The 24,443-nt window shown below is 40.8% G+C and overlaps 1 protein-coding gene across 2 annotated transcripts in view; it reads right to left on the bottom strand.

The window, feature by feature from the left end:
• triqk (triple QxxK/R motif containing) overlaps positions 1-24,443 on the bottom strand; it is a 46,666-nt gene that overhangs the window by 7,169 nt on the left and 15,054 nt on the right. The window contains exons 2-4 of one of the 2 annotated variants that reach the window (XM_066675012.1): positions 23,941-24,062; positions 19,523-19,589; positions 10,515-10,600 (exon numbers count right to left, since the gene is read on the bottom strand). In XM_066675012.1, coding sequence (XP_066531109.1) covers positions 10,515-10,600; positions 19,523-19,583 — 147 coding nt within the window. In that variant the 5' untranslated portion in view covers positions 19,584-19,589; positions 23,941-24,062. Of the gene's footprint in view, positions 1-10,514; positions 10,601-19,522; positions 19,590-23,940; positions 24,063-24,443 lie in introns of those variants that run through there. The other variant, XM_066675013.1, reaches the window with a different exon arrangement.

The following is a 24,443-nucleotide window of genomic DNA, read 5'->3' as shown; positions in this document are numbered from 1 at the left end:
GCGACTCAGAAGTGTCCGTAAATGTGAGTGTGTGTGTTGCCCTGTGAAGGACTGGCGCCCCCTCCAGGGTGTATTCCCGCCTTGCGCCCAATGATTCCAGGTAGGCTCTGGACCCACTGCAACCCTGAACTGGATAAATGCTTACAGATAATGAATGAATATACTTTTTGTAAGTAATAAAATGCAATAAACAAAATTCTTAGTGCCTTACAGTATCACTCAGTTTACACTGTTTTAACACAGGTTTAAATATTAGGCATTTTTTCAACAGGAAACTCGTAAGATATAATAGAAACACCACTGTCCTGTCAAAACATTATAGATTTTTACACTCCCCATTATGGATCGCATCTCTTTTCTACATCATTTGAACACCTCCGCTGGTCTTCACAGTAAGTGAGTTCACATACACACCAAACGTTATCGGATCATTATCATATTTAAGCAGTTATCAGACCATTCAAGTTGGCGTGTTAATGGCATGCACTGGTTACTTAGATCAAATCAAACCCATTATTAGATTTCTGGAAATCCAGTTTTCACTGCATGTATTTCTTTACCCCCATCACTTTGCTTTTTCCCGACAGTGTTAAAGACACCACACTATGAACACATCATTACCACCAAGACATGGGCTATGAACACAGGGTGGGTTTAACTTTTAAATTAATTTCACACTCACTTTATAACAGAGTAAAACAATGATATAAAATATAACTATGGGTCTAGGAACAGATGCTTGCTTTAAAATAGCTCGTCATGAGTTCCTGGACTTGTCACGTTATTAAACGCATTTAAACGTACTTGTGTGAATATTTCATACTGATGGCTGACTTTGAGAGAAAAATCTATTTCCATCTAAATTTAAATGGTAAAGGTATTATTTCTATATTTCTACTAAGTCCAGAGTTTAAGACGGTCTCTATTCTCTGTGAGACCAGAGTGAACACGGTGGATCATGTGACATCTCAGCAACAGCTGTGTTCCCCTCACAGTACCTTCACAGGCATATGGCACTCGGCCACACACTCTCCATCCGTTACAAACACACACACACACACACACGCACAATCTCTCACTCTAACACACACACACACACACTCTCTCTCCCTCTCTCTGAAACTTCTCCGTTCATAAATCCATTATCTCCAGTCCTGCTCCAGAGCCGAGAGAACTCCACTGGCCAACAGCAACAATGGATATGGGATTTATTCTCCTGTTAAGGGGCTGCCTACGTCTCTTAGCACATGCAGTTTGCCAGGCCCAGGTGTGATGTATACTCTGCCCCCACAGCGGCTGGCTGGTGGGCCACAGTTTGCAAGTGAATGGCTGCGTGTGCTGCATAACAGTGAGTTTCCACATATGCGGCCTGTCAGTGCTCATAAAGCACAGAGGTGTGAACAAGCCTCATAAACACAGCTCAGATAAGCGCTCCAACACCAGCAAGAACTCCGCTCTCAGACACCAAGTAATGAGAGCTTGTTGCTCGACCCCTGCTTCCACGCTGTAAATACACTCACACATACCAGGCCTGTAATGAGGCATCAGTCAACGATTGGATCATACAACAAGCCCTTTGCTCTGCTGTTGTAATTAATGGTATGTAATAAGGCTGTACGATATGGACAAAATAAACATACCCCGTGTTTATATTAAATACCTTGATAACGATATAAATATAAATACGGCTGTCAATTTACACTTGATTTTGAAATGATGGTTGAAAATAGCATAATTATTTTAGAACAAATTAACCCTTGCTTTGACTTGGCACAAGGCACCCTTCATACCATTGTGGTTTTGCTTGAGGCAAAGCAAGGCAGGTTCTGCACAAAACCTCATTCTCCCTTCCTAAACCCAAAATACTTCCAAATAATGGAGGACTATTGCACTAATTTCCACCGCTCATTTATTAGCACTCTCATCATCCTCTTTTAAGTGAGATGATGTCTGTGATTGGTTGGTTTTCACTGTACATGCATTTCCTCATACATCTTGCAGTGCCTATACCATTTGTGTTCATACATCAGTATAGGAAAGTGCACGGTGCTCCGTTTACAGCCTTAGTGTGTAACGTTGTACATTAAACTGAGGTGAATAACCTACTGAAAAAGACAATGTGAAAGACTCATATCTGTTAAATTGAAGAGCTGTGGTCTAAAAGTAAAAGAAGTGAGCTTTGGACTGAAGTGTCTGTGTGTGCTCACTGTTCCTAGTGTACTACTGTGTGTGTTTGTGTGTGTGTGTATACAAGCAATATATCATCTTGTGGGGGATAAAACCTGTCTACACACTCATATTGTAGGGACTTGTTTTCCTTGTTGGGACCCCCAGCTCGTCCCCACAATGTAAATCATTAATGTCTTAAGGCTAAGGTTAGGATTAAGTTAGTCATACTTATGGCAAAAGCTAATGGTAAGTCAAATTAAATGGGAGTCTGTGTGTGTGTGTGTGTTCACTGCAACAGTAGGGTTGGGCTGAGGCACAATTTTCTTGTACTGCTTTGTGATATAAATAAGGAAAAGAAACATTTTATTTAAGAAACAGTCCTGGATTTTCCCCCCAAATAATCCACCATTTATATACATCCGTTTCTCATCAAACTTTTTAGGAATCCCCTTGATTATAGAAGAAAAGATGTACTCAAATGTGGGCCGTATTAAACACAAGCATTAAGAATAGACACTCAAACAGGGCAAAAATTTGGAGGACTTCACGGTTGGTGCTCTTCCACTGGGCAGTGAGGTATGGCTTACTCTTAGTGTTGGGGTACCAAGTGTGCTGAGCTATCAGCAGTGCTAGTCATTGAGTGTTTACCCCCTAGCCCTCATTTGAATGTCACCTTGCCCCTTGGAACTAGGTTACAAGGTGTAGTGGATACAATTTCAATCTTAAAATTCACCTTTCAAGAGCCAGATCTGCAGTGATATCAGAGGAATTTAGGGCATCATTATTTGACAATCATAAATTATCACTAAATCCAGCTTCTTATTCAGCAGTATTTTCTTCAAAACTTTCAGTACCACCTTAAATGTTGTATGAGCATTAGGCAAAGGAATGTAATTGCTTTAACATATAAGGTGGAACTGGAAATAAACTACCAAGACATCAGCATAAAACTACGGATGATTTATGCTTGTTATGAAGTAAAGGGTCATAAAAACATTGAAACAAAAAAAAAATACAAAGGTTTTCAAATGAAAAAAATGATACTCCTTGGTCCCTTTGGCAATTGTGCAGCCAGTGAATCACCAGGAAATCATAACACTCTGTTAGGAGGATGCCTTGGAAACACCTTGATTTGAAGGGCCACCTCGCCCTACCCCTCTATCCCAACAAGAATAGAGACACCCTTCATCTAGTCATCTAGGCAAAATGGAGGCTTAGGGCTAAGTGGTAGATGCAAGGGGTGAAATAAGATGCAAGCAGGGTGCAGAAAATTCTGGGTTTGAAGCAGTAACACCCCCTCCAGGGTGTGTTCCTGCCTTGCGCCCTGTGATTCTAGGGAGGCTCAAGACCCACCGTGACCCTGAACTGGATAAACAGTTACAGACAGTGAATGAATGAATGAATGAATGAATGAATGAATCAGTAACAGAACCATAGCATTCTGCAGCACCCAGTGGTTAAACCCAAAAATGTTCCAGATTTTGGCAATTTTTCAGTTTTCTCACTGACCTCACAACCATGATTATCTCAAACCGGCTGAGTTTGCATTTTCATAAATGATCTGTACGAATGTGGAAGGATTTGAATGTTCCACAGCTTCTACAGTGTCAGACTCTTCTGTAAACGAATGAAGGACACCTTTAAAGCTGCATGTTGGGTTCAGATCATTAAAGTGTGCATTGGAATGTGCAGCCGAACAGTGAAACAGTTGAAAACCATGGGGTCTGTGGCTGTTTAGTATTCTGTGCCAGGGGCAGTGTGTTGGCACGCCGCTCACCAGGCCAGTCGCTTCATGCTGAGGAGGCAGCCAGCTCCTCTGCTCGCTGCCAGGCTGTGCCATCCGCTGAGCCTGGCACCAGGGGGGCGAGTGGTGCCCACAGCAGGTGGCCTGGCACCCCATGCCTCCCCATGCCGGCAGGCAACATCCCAGCACACCAACTGGTCAGTGCATGGAGAACAGCAGCTCACACACACTGCCAACATACTGAGGCCTGACACACTGCTCACTGCTGCAGCCTCCTTCGCAGAGCAAACACAGCTGGAGGACACACACACAGAGTGAGAGAGAGAGAAAGAGAGAGAGAGAGAGAGAGAGAGAGAGAGAGAGAGAGAGAGAGAGAGAGAGAGAGAGAGAGAGAGAGAGAGAGAGGAACAGAGACAGGAAGAAGGAGAAAGAAATATGGAAAGAGATGAGACAGAGACTGAAAGAATATAAGAAAATAAGAAAAGAGAAAATCAGAGACATTGAGAAACAAATACAGTGATGGAGAGAGGTGAGAGAGACAGAGGGATGTGGAATGAAAGATAGAGAGAGGGGGGGGGGGTTGTGCAGATGTCAGTTGCTGCTGTGTTAGTCCAGTTTGACTGAGGAATGGATGGAGAGCCACCTGCCAAGCTCGTACGGCCAGAGGGGAAGGAGGAACGAGAGAACGGCCAATGGAAAAACAAGCAGAGTACAGTCTGAGTCAACTCCTCGAGAGAGTCGAGCCAAGGGAGACATACCACAGAGCAGGCCATAGCTCGGGCCAACACAAAACAAAAGCGCAGAGCTGAGGAGTCCATTACTCAGCACTCAGGCCAATCCAAACACACTGCCAGCCATGGCCCTCTACAACTTTCCAACGCAATGACCAGCAGCTCACAGGCAGTAAACACACGCGCTGACAAACGTCCAGCAAAAACACATAAGCAAATCATTTCCCCACCGAGATTTAATAGACTACCTGCAGAAAGGAGTTTTGATGAAGCACAGAGTTAATGTCCAGCTGCTTTTATTATTCAGTTCCACATGTTACTTACGTAAAAATGAATCATTATTCATAAAGATTTCAAGGACGGAGTGCACTTCACTGAATTTAAACAAAAAAAAAGTAACAAGAGCTGCGTCCCAGAAACCTCGCTGTGATTGTTCTAAACACAACCGCTTCACTTTCACGTCTCCTCTCTCATCAAATCACATCACTGCAGACCACTTCTTACAACCAGCTCCAACCAAAACTGTACAGGTCACACATTTAAACTCCCAGCTCTGCAGGACATCTCAGTCTGATCTACAGTTACTAAACAAACACGAGTCCTGTTTTACATCACTGCTGCTGTCAGAGTGACTGCACTCTCACGTCTCGCAAAGAGTTCCACCGTAGCCAGTGAAATCAACTTAAACACCGACTGTTTTTCCACTATTTCACTTTTAGAGATAAGAAGATTCTGATATTATTGAACTAATCTTCAAACATTTTTACTTGTTTAAGTCATACTTCTGTTTTATTCTTTAGGCAGATCATGTGGCTTCTTGCTTCATGAAGTAATGCTGATATTTTGGTTTCAAGACAGAGTCTGGGTTAAGTAAAAATCAACTGCCAATAGCTTAATATGATTTCTCCAAATACAAATGACCTAATATAAGCAATGAATGCTAAAAGGTTTTAAAATGTCATAATATTTTTAGAACAACTCCAAAATGAGAAATAAGGGCTATATCAACTTCACCTGCCAAGATATCTTTATTTCTGAAGTGCATTGGAGATTAGACATGAGAATATAGATGTATTGAGGGCATCCGATTTCAGTATTAATGAGGGAGTTTACTAATTTGGGTGGGAACAATATGAAAAGTTTGAAATGTGAAATTACCATGTAGTAGACAGTGTTACTACTGGTGTCAGTCACTGTTGCAGCGTTCTATAACTACATGTGCATCAGCTTCAGTTCTGCTTTATGTAATTACAGAAATGTTTTGATAAGTGAAACAGCCTATATGGATAATAACATAAAGGCAACTTCATTTGTAATTAAACTGGACCAGACGTTTTCTTCGGCAGTAAAAGTAGTGTGTGATAATTAACAGTAAAGGCTTATTTATGTTCAACTCTGGATATGGAAATGTGTGGAGTCTTCTGTCAGTAATTCGTAAATCATTTCGTCTGCAGTACCACTGGAAACCACTGGGGCAGTGCAGCTGACTGTCCGAGAGAAACAGGACCACTGGTGAAATAGGTGAAAAGAATTCTCCATCCAGGTGTATTCATTTACGTGAGTAAAGGGAGTGTAAACGAGCTTTAAGACGATACTTACCCTGGATTTGCTCTGAAAATGCTAACGTTCTAAATATTTAATTTAATTTAATTTATATATATAGACTCATCCTGTGTTGTAATTCTAGAAGTACATAGAAATAACTGTAAATATAGACATTATTTTGGGGTAATAAATTACAACACATAGGTTAGGTTTAAGGATTACATGTTAAAAATGGTGAACATCTATGATTGCGGGGAAACGCAGTTCTAACCTCTGCATCTTTTAAGGTAGAACAGTGTGTTTGAGGGGGAAAAACCACTGTGGTTTGTATGTGGCTGAACTCGTCTGTATGTTTTTAATCACAGTTTGAATTATCACAAAGCCTCATTTGTAACTCCAGTTGTTTAGTTTTGTAGCACTTTCGCTAATGCAGTTAGCCGTCTCCAGAGTTTGGAAACAGCAAAAATAAGGCATTATTAATACCTATTAGCAAGAATAGAGCAATCCTAAGTCCTCCATTGTCTAAAAAACTCCAGATGCCATATATATATATATATATATATATATATATATATATAGAGAGAGAGAGAGAGAGAGAGAGAGAGAGAGAGAGAGAGAGAGAAAGAGAGAGAGAGAGAGAGAGAGCATACCAGACAGAGACAGTTTTTTTTTGTACTCATTTACAGACACTGGGGTTTTGTAAACACAAACAGATGTGGCAAATGGTGAGGAAACATCTTACAGATTTTATAAAGTGTTTCTAGATTATAATCATGAACTATGACTTTAAGTGGAATCTGTTGGACAGAGTAAAGACAGAACATTTTTAACCAGTCACATCAAAGTCCCCGTTATCTATATGTTCATAAAGATTCATGTTCAGTGCACATCTAGTGTAGTGAGGCAAACCTGAAGCTGATACAATTCTAACTGTAAAAGCTGTAACACTGTATTTCACCAGTAACAGTGACTACTTCACCATTTGTTTCACATAAAACTACATGGTCCTCTGAGAAGACTCGCCAAAAATCTGTAGTTAACATGCAGATGTATGTGTGATGTCTGAGGAGCTCAGAATGTGTGGTAAAATGAAACATTACAAAAGCCAGTGTATACTTTATCTTTAGAAGTCATCACTGTGTTAGTGGGAAATGTTGACAAGTGACCTCAGCTGTCCACAGCTGCGAGAAACACAACTAACTTCTGACAAAAACAGCACTCTTCACCACCATCAGGCACCAGATTTTTAACAACTTACATCCAGATGTGTTCTCTCTTTACAAGCTCATGTCTATGTCTGCAAGAGTAGAGAGAACTTAGCTGCCTTTTCCAAGCTCAAGCCAAGAAGAGCTCCCTCCAGTCCTGTAGCCCAGCTGCACTGCACAGGCTCATGTTGTTGCACCTGGGTCACATTATTAGCTAAAAATCAAGTGCTTCTTGAGCTGAATCAGGTGTGCTGGAGCAGGAAAAACAGAAAAGTGTGGAGTGCGGCTGGACTACTCAACTACATTACACTCCACTCCTGGGCTGGAGCTGAGAAACACTGCCTTAGACATAACACTCAGAGTGTTTCAACATGATGTAAGACACAGAGGAGCTGTGAGATGTTGCACATCCAAACTCTTGATCATTCATGTGTGACAGCTGACAACTGAAAGACAGCGAGAAACAGGGAGATACTCCACTGAGAATCAAGCTGTACATTGGCTCCATTTCAATAAGGTGGAGCTCTACTGCACAACAAGTGCAATCCTCAGTTCTGTAAGAGATGATTTGTTGCATCATGTCCTCTCAGATTTGGCCAGGATTTGATTGCATTCTGTTAGTTTCAGCATGATTCGGGGTTATATTTAAAAGTACACCATACACAAACCTATACAAATTGAATTTACCTATTTACACAGTAGTGGAATCACAGAGTGTCTGTGTACTGCCCACTGCCAACCTACATCCAGCCTTAAAGGAACACTATGTAATATATTTTACCTTAAATTTACAGCTACAAAATCATTGTGATGCTCCACTGACCTGTTATAGGGAGAATAAATCATTTGGCTCAGCACTGCAGAAACTGCTATGTAACTTTTGGATGAGGGTAGGACCTGTCCCCAACCCCCACTGAGATTTGAGCAAAAAAATCCAATCTTACTTAAATTTCCTTTAAAGGCAATCTCTATTATTGTGGGGAACTGCTGTTCTCCCTGGTTTGTTTATGTTCGGAAGCTGTTTGTCTTTTAAGGTGGAACTGTATGTCTGAGGGGGAAAAATGACTGTTGTTTGTATTTGGCTGAATTTAACTTGTCTATAGGTTTTTATTCACTATTTGAATTACCACATAAACTCATTTGTAACTCTGTGTTAACATGCTGTTAGCAGTCTCCTAAAACAGCGGGTTCCTACCTAAATTACCTGAAACAGCAAAATACATAAATATTACCCAGCTATGGAGCAGGAATACAGAAATATGCTCATCTCTATTCATGATTTTCAACGTCTGGAGTGCTCTTTGCAGTTTCTCTGCAGTGAGCAGAGAGCGAGAGAGAGGAGGCCCAGCATGTCTGACTGAGCCACTTTGTTTTTTCACTTGTTAGCCAGTCAGAGGTCACGAAGACAGAGTGGTGCTATTGTTTAGGAACTCAAATTTGCATATTAATGTTTACCAATGTTGAATGGTATAACATTGCAGGCAAAATGTATTCCCTTGGATGTCATCTATGCAATATTCCCCTGTTGCAGTGAATATCATTGAAATGAATGAAATTTCACAGGTGTAAATTTGTAGACACAAACCCGGTGCAACTGCAGCTTACTAAAGCAGATTAAAGAGACACTCTACTTAGACAGAGATGGTATCACTGCTCATTCCTGCTCACTGTCTCCTCAGTCTCCTCTGAATCCAAAACCGTCTGATCTTATTGCCAGGGAGATTCGACATGTGGTCAGACACCAAACTTTTTAACCAAAAAGAGTCACTTCCCACTCTTAAACACATTTTTTAATTATTTAATTATCCTCTAAATTTCTGAGGCGCAAAACAATAGTAAAGAGGTTCAGTCATCTTCAAAGCAAGAGCATGGGATGCTCTCTTCAAACTGTCATAGTGAGGTGTCTCAGTAGGCAGTATATTTAAGCATCTATGAGCTGGGACAGTGTGAATACTATGACATAAACACGGTCAAAATAGAGGTCTCAGGTTTAGAGACAGACACAATACACACCATCTTTTAAATATTCTGTTAGTTAATATAAATGTTTAAAAACAAACTGCAAACAAAAGCAGAGCGAACAGTATAACAGCTCATTAAAATCAGATCTAAATGCCACAGCACACTTCCCAACACACACTAACATCTCAGTGTTGGCAGTTGGGTTTATTAGCTTCATTCATAGCCAAATTAACATGGAGAACCTGGTACAAGTGCAGTAATGGGGTGGAACATTCTAGAACAGGTGTATTTAATTAAAATTCTGTTAGAGGAAATGTACTCAAGCAAAGGTCCGGAACATCATAATGTCTAACCTGCATTCAGTGCCATAAACTGTATACTGAAGTAGATTTTCTTATATCAACATCTTATGTCGCCAGCAACTGTCAAATCAAATACAAGTACAATTCAATAATATGTTAAATAATGTCTCATAGTGACTCTTCACACGGCTGCTTTCAATAACCACCACAGTGTCAGAACCTATGAGACTTTGGAACTGCCCGTGGGAAGGATAAACATGTAAGACTCTGTCTATTCTTGGTTAAACGCTCTGTTCTGACTCGTGTTCTTCTCAGACGGCTGTTTGAGGCCGCTGTGTGAGTCGAAGCGCTCATAATAATGCATGGGTCTGATTGACGTAGAAGCATCTCGTGTGATATTTACAACACGTGATTGGTCTGTGGTTGTCCTGGGCTACTAAACCTGTAATGTTAATGCTGGGAAAAGATACTCCGGTTAAAACAGAAACACTCAGTCAAAATTAAGTAATGTTCAATATTTTATTTAAGTTATAGGGCCAGGTGTATTTAAGACAACATCTGGAGCTGAACCTGGAGTCTGCTTATTAGTGTATGTTTCTATGTATTTTTTTTACTGGTGGCTATGTATAAACATTTTGTTTTGTGATGTTTATTGTATTGTAGTTTGTTTCAGTCATTAGCTCGTGAAGTCTCTAACAGTTTCATTGTGTGAAACAATGACAGTAAAATATTGAACTCATTTAATGACAGTAAAACATTGAAAGCCTTTTGAACTCAAATCATTCTGGATTTTTTTGTTTTTTACACCTGTATTAGCGATTATTTGAGAGTGAATGAGGACATGCAGGTGCCTCACCCTGATTCCCGGAGCGCTCCTCTTCGCCTCTGCCTTCAGCCGTGTGGCTCTCAGGGCTGGCTTGGTTTTCTTGTAATCCTGTTTACCTGAGAGGGGTCAGAGGAAACAAACATCACATTTCTGAGTGGAATAATCGTATAAATACAGGAAAGAGCAGCTCTTCTCAGGTGCTTTGCTCTGAGTTATTTAAACCCCAAATTAGCCGTAATTACTCAGTGAAAGGCTGCAATATTTCATACAAAGGCTTTCAGATGTCTTTAATAGCACTTAAATATAACATACCTTTAGCTGCTGTCTTCACTAATTGCTTGAATAGGCAATAGGTAATAATGGGTTTTATTAATGTATTCTTAGTAGGGCTAAATGGACTCAAATACATTATTATCAGTCCGGTGAGGGAGGGCTGTGGTGTTTCTACAAAAGTTTTTTTCAACAGCATTTTACCAGCATTTCCTAGAAGTCCACTATAGGAGCGAGTCTATCTACAATTCACAAGAACATGCACTCACAGACACTTCACAGAAACAGAAGTTATAGCTGTTTTTCCACAGTGAACCCACAGGGCACACATGCCACCTGTCAGAGTGTGTGTGTGTGTGTGTGTGATGAAGAGAGAGCTGAGTGTTTGTCAGTGTAGCTTGCCTGGATAGTTGTTGTATGTGTAATTAAATATAAACAGATGATGGAAGAATGAAAAAAGTGGGAAGGCAACAGCTTGGAGAGGAGGGGGTGGGGTGGTGTTGTGTGTGTTTGTGTGTGAGAGAGAGAGCCTGTGGTAGGCAAAGGGTCAGGCTCAAGGTGCCCTGAATGCTGTCCACACACACGGGCAGTTCAAGTGCACCTTCTGCCTCATTAAGGCTTATTTACATGGAGGAGAGAGAGAGGGAGAGAGTCAGTCCTTATTCATCTCCAACAGCTTGCTGCAGGACTCACTGCCCCCAGACGTCCGTGCTAGACAGTGACCCATCCCCAGGGAGATGCAGGTCTCTCCCACCATAAGGTGTCCCTTCTGGCCGAGCAGAGGGGGTATAGGGAGGTAAATATGTTGCTTCTCTATTCCTGCCCAGAGCGATGGGAATGGATGTTCATGGATAGGCAATAAAACAAGGGCTGAAGTCTAATTTAAATTCCGTAATACATGATTTTAATTTATTGTTGTTTTATTTTATATGTGAATGGTAAATAATGTGTAACAAAAGTAATTTTGAAACAGGTCTATTTTATTTGCCATGAAGTAACTAGTGGTCTAAACGTTGGCCCTGTCATCGAGAGAGTGTGAGGCCCAGTGATGCCTCAGCCACCTGAGAGCACAACTGACCTCGATCTATGGGTGAGTAGAATGTCCCCTACCCCCACTCCAGCCCTGTCTCTCTGCTCGCGGTGCTAGTTATCGTGGTTCAGTGGTGCTGTATTAGCAACAGTTTGGTGGGTTGGGATCACGTCTTGGAGGAGGCAAGTGCTCAGCTCCACCCTCCGGAGGCTGGTGACATTGTGTTCCCTCAGGAACACTCACTGTTGGCAATGGAGAGAGTTGTCTATCCCCCCTCCCCCTCCCCCTCCTCCCCACACACGAAGCTCACACGAGTTGAGGAATAATGAACCTACATGAATGAGCACAAGACAAGTTTGGACCTTGAACTTTGGACCTTCATAGGTAAAAATAATGTGCCATATTCTACCTAGTTACATTGAAACGTGTGCATGATTTCTGAAAAATGCTAACAAAAGGCCAAAAGTGAACGAGCCGCTGACATTTTTTCCTGTATTTACAAGCTTAATATTTGATTTTCCATTTCCACCTTAAATGTTTCACTAGACTAATTTTATAAGACTAATACTGGCATCTTTCCACATTAAATGTGCAACTAAACAAGGCTAAGGTTAGCTTTTAAAACAAAAGGCTTATTTCTCATCTTCTTTGTTTGAAACAATCAAACCACTGTGTTTACACCTGTAATCCACACACACACATCTGTAATTTTATACCTTTTCAGAAATAACTTGCTTCTACATGTTCAGGAGAAAATTAGCCTCTGGATCCCTCTTATAGCCCGGCTGGGTTTTAAGCTGCCTCCATCTTTTAAATACATAGCCAGTATTTCCACTCATAGTGCTCCATCTGCAGTCATTGAGCTCTTTAGAGGGATGCAGAAGTTTTTTTGGTCTGGTAACTGTTATCTCTGTTCAATTTCTTGGCTCTATGGCCACAGAATACTGCGTTTTTGTCTGCTATTTTGTGTCATACCTGGCAACCCTGGGTGTGCAAATTTTACTGGGATTCGGCACTGTGCGGTATAACTGAAAATACTAGCCTCGGTATATTGTTTCGTTTTAGCACGTTTCCTTAATCTCTGATACTGCTCGTTTTATGATTTAGTAATTTTAAAAAATTACAAATGACTCCTTAAAGTGGTGCAAAGATAAAAATGAAAAACATAAATTGCATTGCAGAAGTTGCATAAATAAAAGACTTCTTTTCAATTTCTTCAGATTTTTAAAAACATTCAGTGTTAAAGTTATGAATGGAGAATCACAATCCATTTTCCGTCCATATTGTGACATGCCGGAGTCATTACAGCATGCTAGTACTGCTTAATGTCATTCTTTACCCACTCACTGGGGCATGACAACAGAAGAACTATTATAGATGGGACTATATAATAACGTTTTGATGAAAAAGAGAAATTCTGACACTCTTATAAATTCTGCTTGTGGTGATCAGGGGCACGTAATTAGATTTTTTTTATTTAATTTAACCTGCCGGTAAACAGTTTCGATGGGTTGCATGACAGAAACAGATGTGGAGATTGTACTTAAAAATTATTTTAATAATGTTCTGATCATTTAAACAATGGTTCAGAAACTGCTCAATAACTGAAAACAACTAAATCCAATGCAGTTTCTAGATTAGATTGAAACACTCGACACTGACAACACTGGCAAACACTTTGAATGCATCCATCTCGTGAATCACTCACTGCCGTAACACACACATCCATAAAAAAGCAATTATTCCAGCTTCAAAGCACTTAGCCCACACCTTCAGAGATACACGCTGCACATCATGTTCGCCTCTCATTCTCCACGTCTAAAACAATTCACTGTTGCACCTGCAGTAATTGTACATGGTGTGGAAAGCAAACCTCATTTTGTTCGCAGCCAGCAGGGAGAGATTAGGTGTATGTCTTATTTTTGCAGAAACTTCCTGTTGTGGAGCAAATGCACACAACAAACAGATTCAACCATCTGTTCCAAATGAATAGTTAATCGTAACCAAATCAAAGTCATTGCTGTGGGAATGTGAATTAATTCTTTATACACTGAGATTTTGTGGCCTTGCTCATGCACTGCTTCATGCGCCATTGATTTCTACAAGGCCTTTCACTCTGCGTTCAGCGCTGGCAACTACCACTGCTTTGGCCTCTTGGCTTCATCACGGCTGTGTTCAAATCGTTCTTCTGCAGGAGAGAGGAGAGCCTCTGAGCATCCAAGCCATCGTGATCCAGGCTACCTCCAGCAGGTCATACCATCCCAAATACTCCAGCGCTCTACGGTATAAACAAGCTCGGCCCGTCATACAGAAATGTGTCCAGATAAATCTGATGAAGTAGACTGTCTTACAGAGTTGATGTATCTTCAGAAGACACATCTAACCTTTTGAAGGACCTCCAATCCAACATCAAATGAACCTCCAGCTGAACATAATATGGATCTCCTCTCTTCTCGTGTCAATCTTCAATTTGTGGTGCCTCTGATTCAGCTTCAATTTAAGCTGCCTCCAGTTGAGCTTTCAATTCCAGTTACAAGCAAATCTTTTCTGAAAGACCTGCTGACCTTCAAATGAAACTCCAGCTTAGCATCAAAAGGTTCCTCATTTCCGCATCACATTTTACCTCCAGTTCAGCTTCAAGTTATGATGGCTCCAGTTCTGCCTCAAATTGCGGAAATTTCGGTACAGATTCAAATTCCAGGGCATTTAATTCAGCGTCAAATGGATTTCTAGTCCAGCTTCAAGTGGATCTCTGGCTTCAAATGGACCTTTGGTTCAGCTCCAAATGAAACATCAGACTAGCTCTGAAAGAACACCCTCCAGACCAACATGAAATGGATATATCATCCAGCATCAAATAGCTCTCTAATCTAGCTCCAGAAGAACATCCAGTCCAGCTTCAATTGGACCTCAGATCCAGTCCAGCGCTTTCTCCTGGCACAATCAAATTGCATTTGATTAACAGAGGAGAAAACACTTTCCAGTGCGTGCTGGATAAAGTGCCATGCAATTATTGCTCTTTTTAGAGACGAGTTCCCATGTTGAAGCAGCTCGAGGAAAGGATCAGACGGGTGCACAATTTGTGTGTAGCAGTGACCAATTACATGCTCAATGAAGGAGTGCAGGAGGCGGGGGAGAGGAAAAAAAAAGCAATCAAGAGCACAACGACTGACAGGTTTGTCTTTGGCAAAAAAGGCAGGTGCACAAAGCGGCAGGATGCTGAAGCACACAGCCGGCTCTCACACTCCTGCCTCACACAGAGGAGCGCAGAACCTTTGTGACAGGGCTATGGGCAACGTTGTTCAAAATTAAAGTTAAAAGCAGTGTGATGCGTGATTGGAGAGGACAGCCCAAAATCCTGGCCGGGGGCTGGGGTGTACTGGCAGCACTGACAGTCCGGTGACAGGCCACTGTGCTTGAGAGAGAGAGAGAGAGAGAGAGAGAGAGAGAGAGAGAGAGAGAGAGGGAGAGGGAGAGAGAGAGAGAGGAAGGCAAAACACTGACAACATCCATCAGCAGGAAACAGCACTGCAGGCTGACTCCCACCACATGAGAGCCATTTGGCCCTTGTCTCTCACATCACATCACCAGCCCTTCACTGCAGCAGAGGAGAAAAAAAATACACAAAATCACATACACACACACACACACACACAAATACAAAAGCTGAGACGCCTCGAGAACCCCCAAGAACACACAGCAAAGTGGAGACCGAAGTTGTTTGCCTATGGGATAACTGCGTGACAAAGCCAGAAAGAGCAGAGAGTGAGAGCCATCATATCTCCAGCTGAATGACCGCTAACACACAGACGATGGCTCCGCTAGGTGACAGCTCTCTACACTCCATTATGAGGAGTAATGATAGTATTTAAGGACAGTGTGTCAACATCAAGACGCTTGACATCACAAAAGCTCACCCGCTTGGGAAAAAAAAAGAAAGAGCTAAACCTGACAGGACATAAATTACCTTCCCATTGCGATTTCAAATTACGATGTGTATTCTTTCCTTTGTGTCGCTTTGAGCTATTTCGGGCGACTTTTCTTTTTGTTAAACAGCGATTCGCTGAAATTGGCTGATGGAGGCTCTTTTCAAAGCAAAACCGAGACGGGGGGGAGGTGGTAGAGGGGAACTCTTATCGCCCATAACCCGCTGTTATGTCTCTGAATTGATGAGATTGGAAAGGATAGAAAACAAAATAGAATATGTCTGAGATTCGGTGGATCCAGCAGGTGTTCAGCTTGTTATGTTGCTTCCACAGTCTTGCGGCAGAGGCACAATGAGAGAAGGTGACGGTGCACAACAAGCTAAATAACCCTACTAAAGGCGGCAAAATGAGATCACATCAAATCAGGCTCATGAGACGGGAGCTTTCCGCTGGAGACCACTGACTGAGATGCAGCCTCTGCGATATCACGAGCCCTGCGCAGATCAGGAGGCTATGGCTACACCATGAAACGGTGGATCAACAACATGGAGGAAACACCTAGCCCAGTTCCATCTGCACAGGCACAACTAACACACTTCAGCCATCTCAAATTATATCCATCTGAGTGGTCTATACTGCGGCTTATAGTCACCTCCACACGACAAAAGAAAGAACAGTTCACATAAGTCCTCTTAACCAAAATACAATCAGGAAAGACAAGTTTGCTTCAAATATTTTGCTCAGGAACTATGAGGATAACGTAGCTAACAAGGGACAAAGGCCCACACCTCATCATTTACCACTATGGAGACTACATTCATTTCCTTTCTTAAATTGGCCCACACCACCACCATCTCCACTCTACCTCCACCCTGGCTGTTTCTACTCCAAATCTCCCACACCAGCCCACAGCTAGGACACAGTATCTCTGATATATATTGGTGAGCAGAGCAGAACCACACACACACACAAAAAAAAAAAAAACATTTGTTTAGGAAACATTTTAGCACTGTTTCCTAAAAATTTAAATGTTCATTTGTTTTTGAGCACACAGAATTTATGACAAATTCACTCAAAAATGGTAAATGCAAATATGTTGTGACTGGCCAAAACTTCAAATTAAACTGTGGTTCATTGACCACAATCTACACCAAGACCACAGCATATTGAAACATATTTTACATACATTTCATCTAATATTTACAGTGAACCCTCGTTTTTCGCGGGGGGTGAGTTCGAAGACCACCCACGAAAAAACGAAGTAGAGGAAAAACGAAGTAGAGGAAAGATATTTTTTATGTATTTAATGAGTATTTACTTAAAACCTTCCCTGTGCTGATAACAACCCACCCTTTGCATTAAACAGTCATTCTATGTTTTTCAGCTGGAACTACATGTGATATCTTACCAGTTTCTTTAATAGAGTCATTCCTAAGCTGTGATTTAGCGTAAGTAAATTTCACTCGGATGTGGACGTGAACAATACATGTACTGTACGTAAGAAATACTTGTAAATGATATATTTTGTCACCTGCAGGCCCAGTCTAATACATGTAAAAAAGCTCCCTTGAAAAAACCCGCAAAGTAGCGAATCCACGAAAGATGAACTGCGAAGTAGCGAGGGATTACTGTATATTCAAAATGCAGAAATCAAAACACTTGATTAAAAACAATACATGAATCGTTTGTCTTATAGGTACAACCCAGTAATCCCAACCTAGTAGGACAGTGCCACATCGTATCATGTGCAATAATATCGCAAAAATGATTTTAAAAATCTATATCTTTATTATCGTGATATTCTGTTTACGAAACGCATCATTGCAGTTACACGTAATATGGCATACTTTCATTACATGAGTCATTTAGGCACATCGACATGTACGCCAGAAATTGGCTCTGCGTTCAAATATTTGCTCCAAAAGAGGAGTGACTTCAGTCATGTGGAGGTGGTTTAGATATAAAATATCAATATTCTAAATTTGTTTTATAAAATTTCAGAGTCTTGGTAAACTACAATTGTTTACAAAATAAGCAAATGTTTACACATTTATTTCTTGTTTATTCTGAATGTTTGAAATTGTTAGATTTGTACTTCAATAAAATGTAATTAAATATAATTTACATAAAAAATTAAATATATTATTAAATTAAAACAATTAATGTTAATATAACATTTATTTTGTTGCAATTGTGTGTTCTCGAAATTGATAAAATTAGTTTTCAGTGTATTTTATTGCCAAGAATATCGTTATCGCCAAAAAAAACTGAAATATCACAATGTTATTTTGGGCCATATCGCCCAGCCCTACAACCTAGTATAAAAAAGTTGAATTTATGCTATGTAAACGGTGTGAATCTAAAGAAATGTATGTCCAATTGCTGTGAAACATCAGTTTTGAAACTTGCTGTTGGAATTCGTAAAGAAGAAGTTCTACTTGAATCTCTTTTATTCACATAAAAATAAAACTCTTTGCCCTGCTCTCCTCTATAGCCTGAGGTTCTCAGAGCTTATATTCCTCTGTGATATTAGTGATTGACACTTGTTCTGTTCTTTTCTTCTTTCTGCCTGTGCATGTTTCGACTGACAAGCATTGGATGCTCTTTAATAAAGCTACTCTTCACATGTAGCACATGTATCTTTTCTTGGCTTGTGGTTTTGTGCATTTTACTATATAAAAACTCATGAGCGAGTCTATTTCAGTTTACTTCACTACGTACAGCATGCTTTAATATGGGTGTGAAAATCTGCACCAAAGTGAGTTTGCAGCATGAGCGAAGAAGGAACTTTAAGAAGTTTAAGTTTGATCTTCGATTGTAACGTTGTAAGATGATGAGCAAATTATAATGAACTCACCAAATAAATATTTACTTGTAAGATTCTAATGTAGTCCTGTTTTAAGTCAACTCACCCTAGGATAAGACTGGACAATAATTCAATATCAATAAATATCACAATGTAAAAGGTTTCAGTAAAAAAATGATATGATTTTTAAACACATTTTCAATATTTTAATATACATTATATATCACTGACTGACAGGCATTACATATTCTTGTTGGTTCTTTGAAGTGTTTCAGTGAATTTTATGTTGTTTATATTGATATCAAGATTATATCCTATCGACCAAAATTAAGAGCTATATTGTGATATGAATTTTGTCCATATCGACCATCCTTACACTAGAACATTGACTTGTGTTTGGTTTGGTTATACTGAATGACATTCATACAACCTGTTTAGGTCGTATTCTCTGGGTCTTCACAATGTTAAGCAAGACACAGAGCACACAGAATCCTGGCTTTAGAGATTGGTTCAAAACGTATTATACATTATTTTTCAAAAATATTTTTATTTTATGATTGCATTCCTTTTAAAATACTCCTTAATATTCCCTCTGTCCATTACACAGTGTCTGTGCCTTTGTTACATTTCTTGTTTTGTAGGAATGAAAAGAGCAAATATGTGGTAACAAAAAAGATCCAAAGAAACAGGCATAACACTGTGCCATTTTGTGTGTGGGAGGGTCAGAGTGACACACAACTGTGCCAAACCAAATGTCTCATGATTCATTAATGTCAAGGGGACTTTTTGTTGAGGGACCTAATCTGACCCAGGTCTCTTGATTTCAGTTCTCTGTGTTTTATTACAATCTGTGAAAGGAAAAATTAAACTGCTGAAATAAGGGAGAAAAGGGTGGTTTTCTCAATTCTCTTTAATAAACTGCTGTGTGAATATTTGATGAAGGTTACAAAGAGGCATATTTTCAAGCCCTAAGGAAAGCACGCAGCTCCACAGAGGAGTAACTCACCGATCTGTTTGCGGTACTGATCGACCGGCAGCCTGGCAGCACTCGCATCCTTCTTCCCCATCCTTTCCTGAGAGAAGAGTAGTAGAAAAAAAGGAATATGTGAGGAGAGAGTGAGAGAGCTGCAAAACCTAACCTTCTGCTCAAAATGTCAAATAACACTGCAGTCCTCAGGGATATTTTTTTGAAAGTTTCCAGATTTCAAACTCTTCAAACGAGTCAAATAATATTTTTTTTTTACTTCAGCATAAGCTGTGATACCTTACAAAGCCAAATATGCAAGGGATTTTCAATCTGTTTTTTTAACTAGCAGTAGATAAAAACAGGAATCTTGATGCATCTCTGTGAATTTTAATTGTGTGAGTCATCTCAAAAAATACTGACATTAAGTAATTCCACTCTGCAGTTCAGTTTTCTCATGCCTGCAACAAAAGCTGCAAAAGCAGTGGAGCAGTGTGTTCATTTTTACAATTGGTATAATTGGTGTACATTCCACATGGGAACCCCCCACAGAACCACCAGAGAGCAAAAATGGTTTGGGTGGTGGATCATTTTCAGCACTGCAGTGACTCTGATGTGGTGGTGGTGTGTTAGTGTGTGTTTTGCTGGTATGCATGGATCAGACACAGCAGTGCTGCTAGAGTTTTTAAAACCCTCAGTATTGGGCGACACAACGTCAGTGTCACGACAGCACTGAGAATGATCCACCACCCCAATCACACCTGCTCTGTGGTGGTTCTGGCCTTTGAAGAGCAGGCTGAAATGGGGATAAGGAAGAATGCAGAGAAACAGGTGGACTAAACTCTAGTCTGTAATTGTAGGACTACAAAGTGCAACTCTAAGATCACTGGAGCTGGCTTCCTGGTTCCTAATTCATACTGTTCAGTGTAGACCATTAAAAGGGTTTAATTTTATTTTCAAACCTTCTCCGCAGACGTTAACAGAAACCGAATCCTGAAACTCAGTTGAAGTTTACGTTCCACGTCCATCTCCCATTTAAATTCTGCAGCTATTTTGACCATCACATCTACAGGAAAGGGGCTTTCAGTGTCTCTGATTGATTTCCATAGCAACTGTGGAAGAAGCGCGGGAGGACAAAAACCAGCCTAGCGCTAGGTTACTTATTTACACATTCCCATATTGGTTTGGAGGCTATTTTTCCAACCTATTTTCTTTATACGTGCATTAACTGCACAGGAACATTCACTAGAGCTTTGCTATGAATCAGGCAGGGAAGCTTCTATTAAGATTCCATCCCTGCACCACCTTGCAATAGTATTTCCAATCAATACCACTGCCTTTGTTACAGATTGGGAAAAAGCAAGCATGAGCCAAAGGGCAAGCCTGTGTTTCTGATGATGTTTAAAGTCCTCTGACCTATTCACTCCCAGAGAAATCAAGTAGAGGACCTCTGGCCCACTCCGCTTTGACTCATAAACTGGTGCTCCTCTGAGGAAATGTGGGTAGGCACAGCGAGCACCATCAAACTGATCAGCATAAGCTGTAGAGGTGCAGAGGAAGGGCGAGAAAGTAGAGCATCACAAAGACATTTACCCACTGTAGCCATTCATGAAGGACGACTGTAGGGGCTCACAGCTCCCCCAAGACTGCCTATGTGAAATACATCAGTAGGAATTGCAGTCATCCAGCTCTTTATGCTTTTAATCTCTACCTTAAGGTGATGTAATTACAGCGTGTCAGCATGCAACAAGAAGGGGGAAAAAAAAACAAGGCGGAAAAGGATGAACGACTTTCACAAAGACAACAGAGGAAGACAACTATTAGAGCGTTTACCCAACACAGAGTAGACCCTCAGGGCATCCCACCCCACATGACAAAATGCTTACTCTCCAAAAGACTGTGACCAGTGCAGGAAGTGGACAAGGGCTGCTGAACGCTCCCGCACCTTCAGGCACTCTTCAGGCAGTCTTCCTTTTGAAGATTCAGCTTTGGGGCCAGGAAGCAAAGGGTTTCACTGAGCATGTCATTAGCCAATTCCTCAAATGGCCATGAATGACCTTTTTTTCTGCTCCAGGATAAATATGACTAATAGAGGCTTCCCACAAGGACAACTCTATTGGTAATTCCAACCATCGCCACTTAATAAAAGAAGGCTGCACATCATAGATCCTGAACCAAAATAATAATAATAAAAAAAGAACTTTTTCTAGCCACAGTGAAATGCGCAGTGATGAGAGCTGGAGAAGATGTGGACGATCCAAAATAGGGCCAGAGTTAGCCAGAGGCTGTGTACGCTGCTGCTTTGAAGACTCAGATTGAGAGCAGAATCTCTTTAATGCTGCCCCACTACAAAGGTTTCAAAGTGAAAGAGATTCAAGATTAAAATTAGCACCTCGGGCACTGAGAATTTTATATACACCGATCGGCCACTACATTAAAGCCATCTCCTTGTTTCTACAATCACTGTCCATTTTGTTGGCTCCAATTTATACAGGTGCAAAGTGAAGTTCTACAGTCGTTACATACTGCAGTCTTTTTGGCTTTTTCATTTCTGTTTTTCATTGATCAGGACCCCCACATAACAAGTTATTATTAGAGAAGTTACATCATTGTCTTCACTGCAGTGACACTGATGGTGGGGATGTGTTAGTGTGTATTATGCTGACATGAGTGTATTGGGAGTATGAGAAAGAAATGACAGTTGTAAAATTTTGTAAAAAATGTAATCACAATTCAATTGTTAAAATGTAAACACATTTTGTAACCATTTCATGTCATATCCTGCTGTGAACAATAAATACACTTCAGAGATATTTAGGAGATTCATACAGATTGAACCTTAAAATTAACATTCATATTTAAATTCATTCATTCATTATCTGTAACCACTTATCCAGTTCAGGGTCGCAGAGGGTCCGGAGCCCACCTGGAATCACTGAACACAAGGCAGGATCACTCCCTGTAGGGGGCGCCAGTCCTTCACAGGGCAACACACACTCACATGTACACTCACACCTATGGACACTTTTGAGTCGCCAATCCACCTACCAACTTTTGAACCGTGGGGGGAAACCTCACAGACAGTCACCCGGAATGGGACTTGAACCCACAACCTGCAGGTCCCTAGAGCTGTGTGACTGTGACATTACCTGCTGCACCATATTTATTCATTCAACCGCTTATCCAATTCAGGGTCGCGGTGGGTCCAGAGCCTACCTGGAATCATTGGGCGCAAGGCGGGAATACACCCTGGAGAGGGCGCCAGTCCTTCACAGGGCAACACAGACACACACACACATTCGCTCACACCAACGGACACTTTTGAGTCGCCAATCCACCTACCAACGTGTGTTTTTGGACTGTGGGAGGAAACTGGAGCACCGGGAGGAAACCCACACAGACACAGGGAGAACACACCAACTCCTCACAGACAGTCACCCGGAGGAAACCCACACAGACACGGGAAGAACACACCAACTCCTCACAGACAGTCACCCGGAGCGGGAATGGAACCCACAACCTCCAGGTCCCTGGAGCTGTGTGACTGCGACACTACCTGCTGCGCCACCATATTTAAATGAATGTATAAATATGTTGTTAATTATGTAGTAAGAAGCTACTCAAACTGTACTAAGGTTGACATCTAATTCTAAAATATTATAGAATACCAAACCAAAAGGTTCATATATTCAAGTGAGAAATATTAATTTTAAACACTTTTATAGCCATTAATCCTAAACCAGAGAACCCATGGCACTTTAAAGTAAGATTTCTGGGGCTAGAACTGAAGAGCACAACGTTCACAAATAAGCCCAAAAAAGACGTGTAAGAAATGCCAGTGCTGGCAACAGAGGTCTTTATCTAAAAATATAAACGAACTTGTTTTAAATAAATAATACGTATTTTTTAAGTTCAGTGTGAATTAATGCCACGTTGAACAGTTTTTGTGTACTTGTGGACATTAAGGCGTTCGTTTTTCAAACGTATTCCGCCAAGCCCCGCCTTTTGTAGCCTCTTACAGCCATAATTGGACAGAAAACAACAATAAATCTCGCCTCCTGTGCTACGATTGGCTAAGACGTCAATAGACGAAAGCAGTCCACCAATAGAAATAGATATTTGATTTACTGTGGACTAGGACAACAACGCCTCGCCAAATGCCAACACATCAGCTATGTTCCTGTAGTTCTGTTTTGACCAGAGAAAGACAGACATCAAATCCGTCCAATCACAACACAGCCCACACAAAATAGACCAATGAAATGCTACCAAACAGTCAGACAACACTGTTGCTAGGCGATCTCTGCAGAAATGCTACAGCAACCGATGTTTTGAAGAGACAGTAAGAAATACGTGAGCCGTAGTTTGCTCTAATTACACTGAAATATCACATTTCATATTTCTGTTAATTTCGGCATTTAGAAAGTGCATAAAATGCAGTGTTTCTCAGAGGCTTTTACCTTACCAGCCAGGACACAAAGTGAAGACTCTGTTCAAAAGCAAGTTCCTACTTCAGTCTAACGACCTCAGAAGCTGCAGCCAATCAGCATCCACTGGTTCCCAGCCCACTGATTTCTTCAAGCTACAGTACCACAAAAACACAACATACCGTTCATGACATGTATTATTACGGATTCATTACAAACAGGTATCAGTAACTTGCAATCAAATTATAGACATTCTTAAGGTTTACCTTTACTGGAGCAAGGGAACTTTAATATTATAAATGTAACAAGATCTTACCCTAAGGAGTCACACCATATCTTTCAATATATCTATTGAGTTTTAATGGCAACATCTGATAGAGGGGAACTGCAGTTCTCTCTGGTTTATGATCATAAGCTCAGCGCCTTTTACACTTTCACTGTGTTTACTTTCATGCAGTCTCCCAAATATAGAGTGAGATCCTACCTAAATAATGTGAAACAGCAAAAAATAAATAAATAAATAAAATAATAATAAT

This window comes from Hoplias malabaricus, chromosome 6, assembly GCF_029633855.1.
Source record: "Hoplias malabaricus isolate fHopMal1 chromosome 6, fHopMal1.hap1, whole genome shotgun sequence".
NCBI classification, from domain to species: Eukaryota; Metazoa; Chordata; class Actinopteri; order Characiformes; family Erythrinidae; genus Hoplias; species Hoplias malabaricus.
This window is presented reverse-complemented; position numbering and strand designations above follow the sequence as displayed.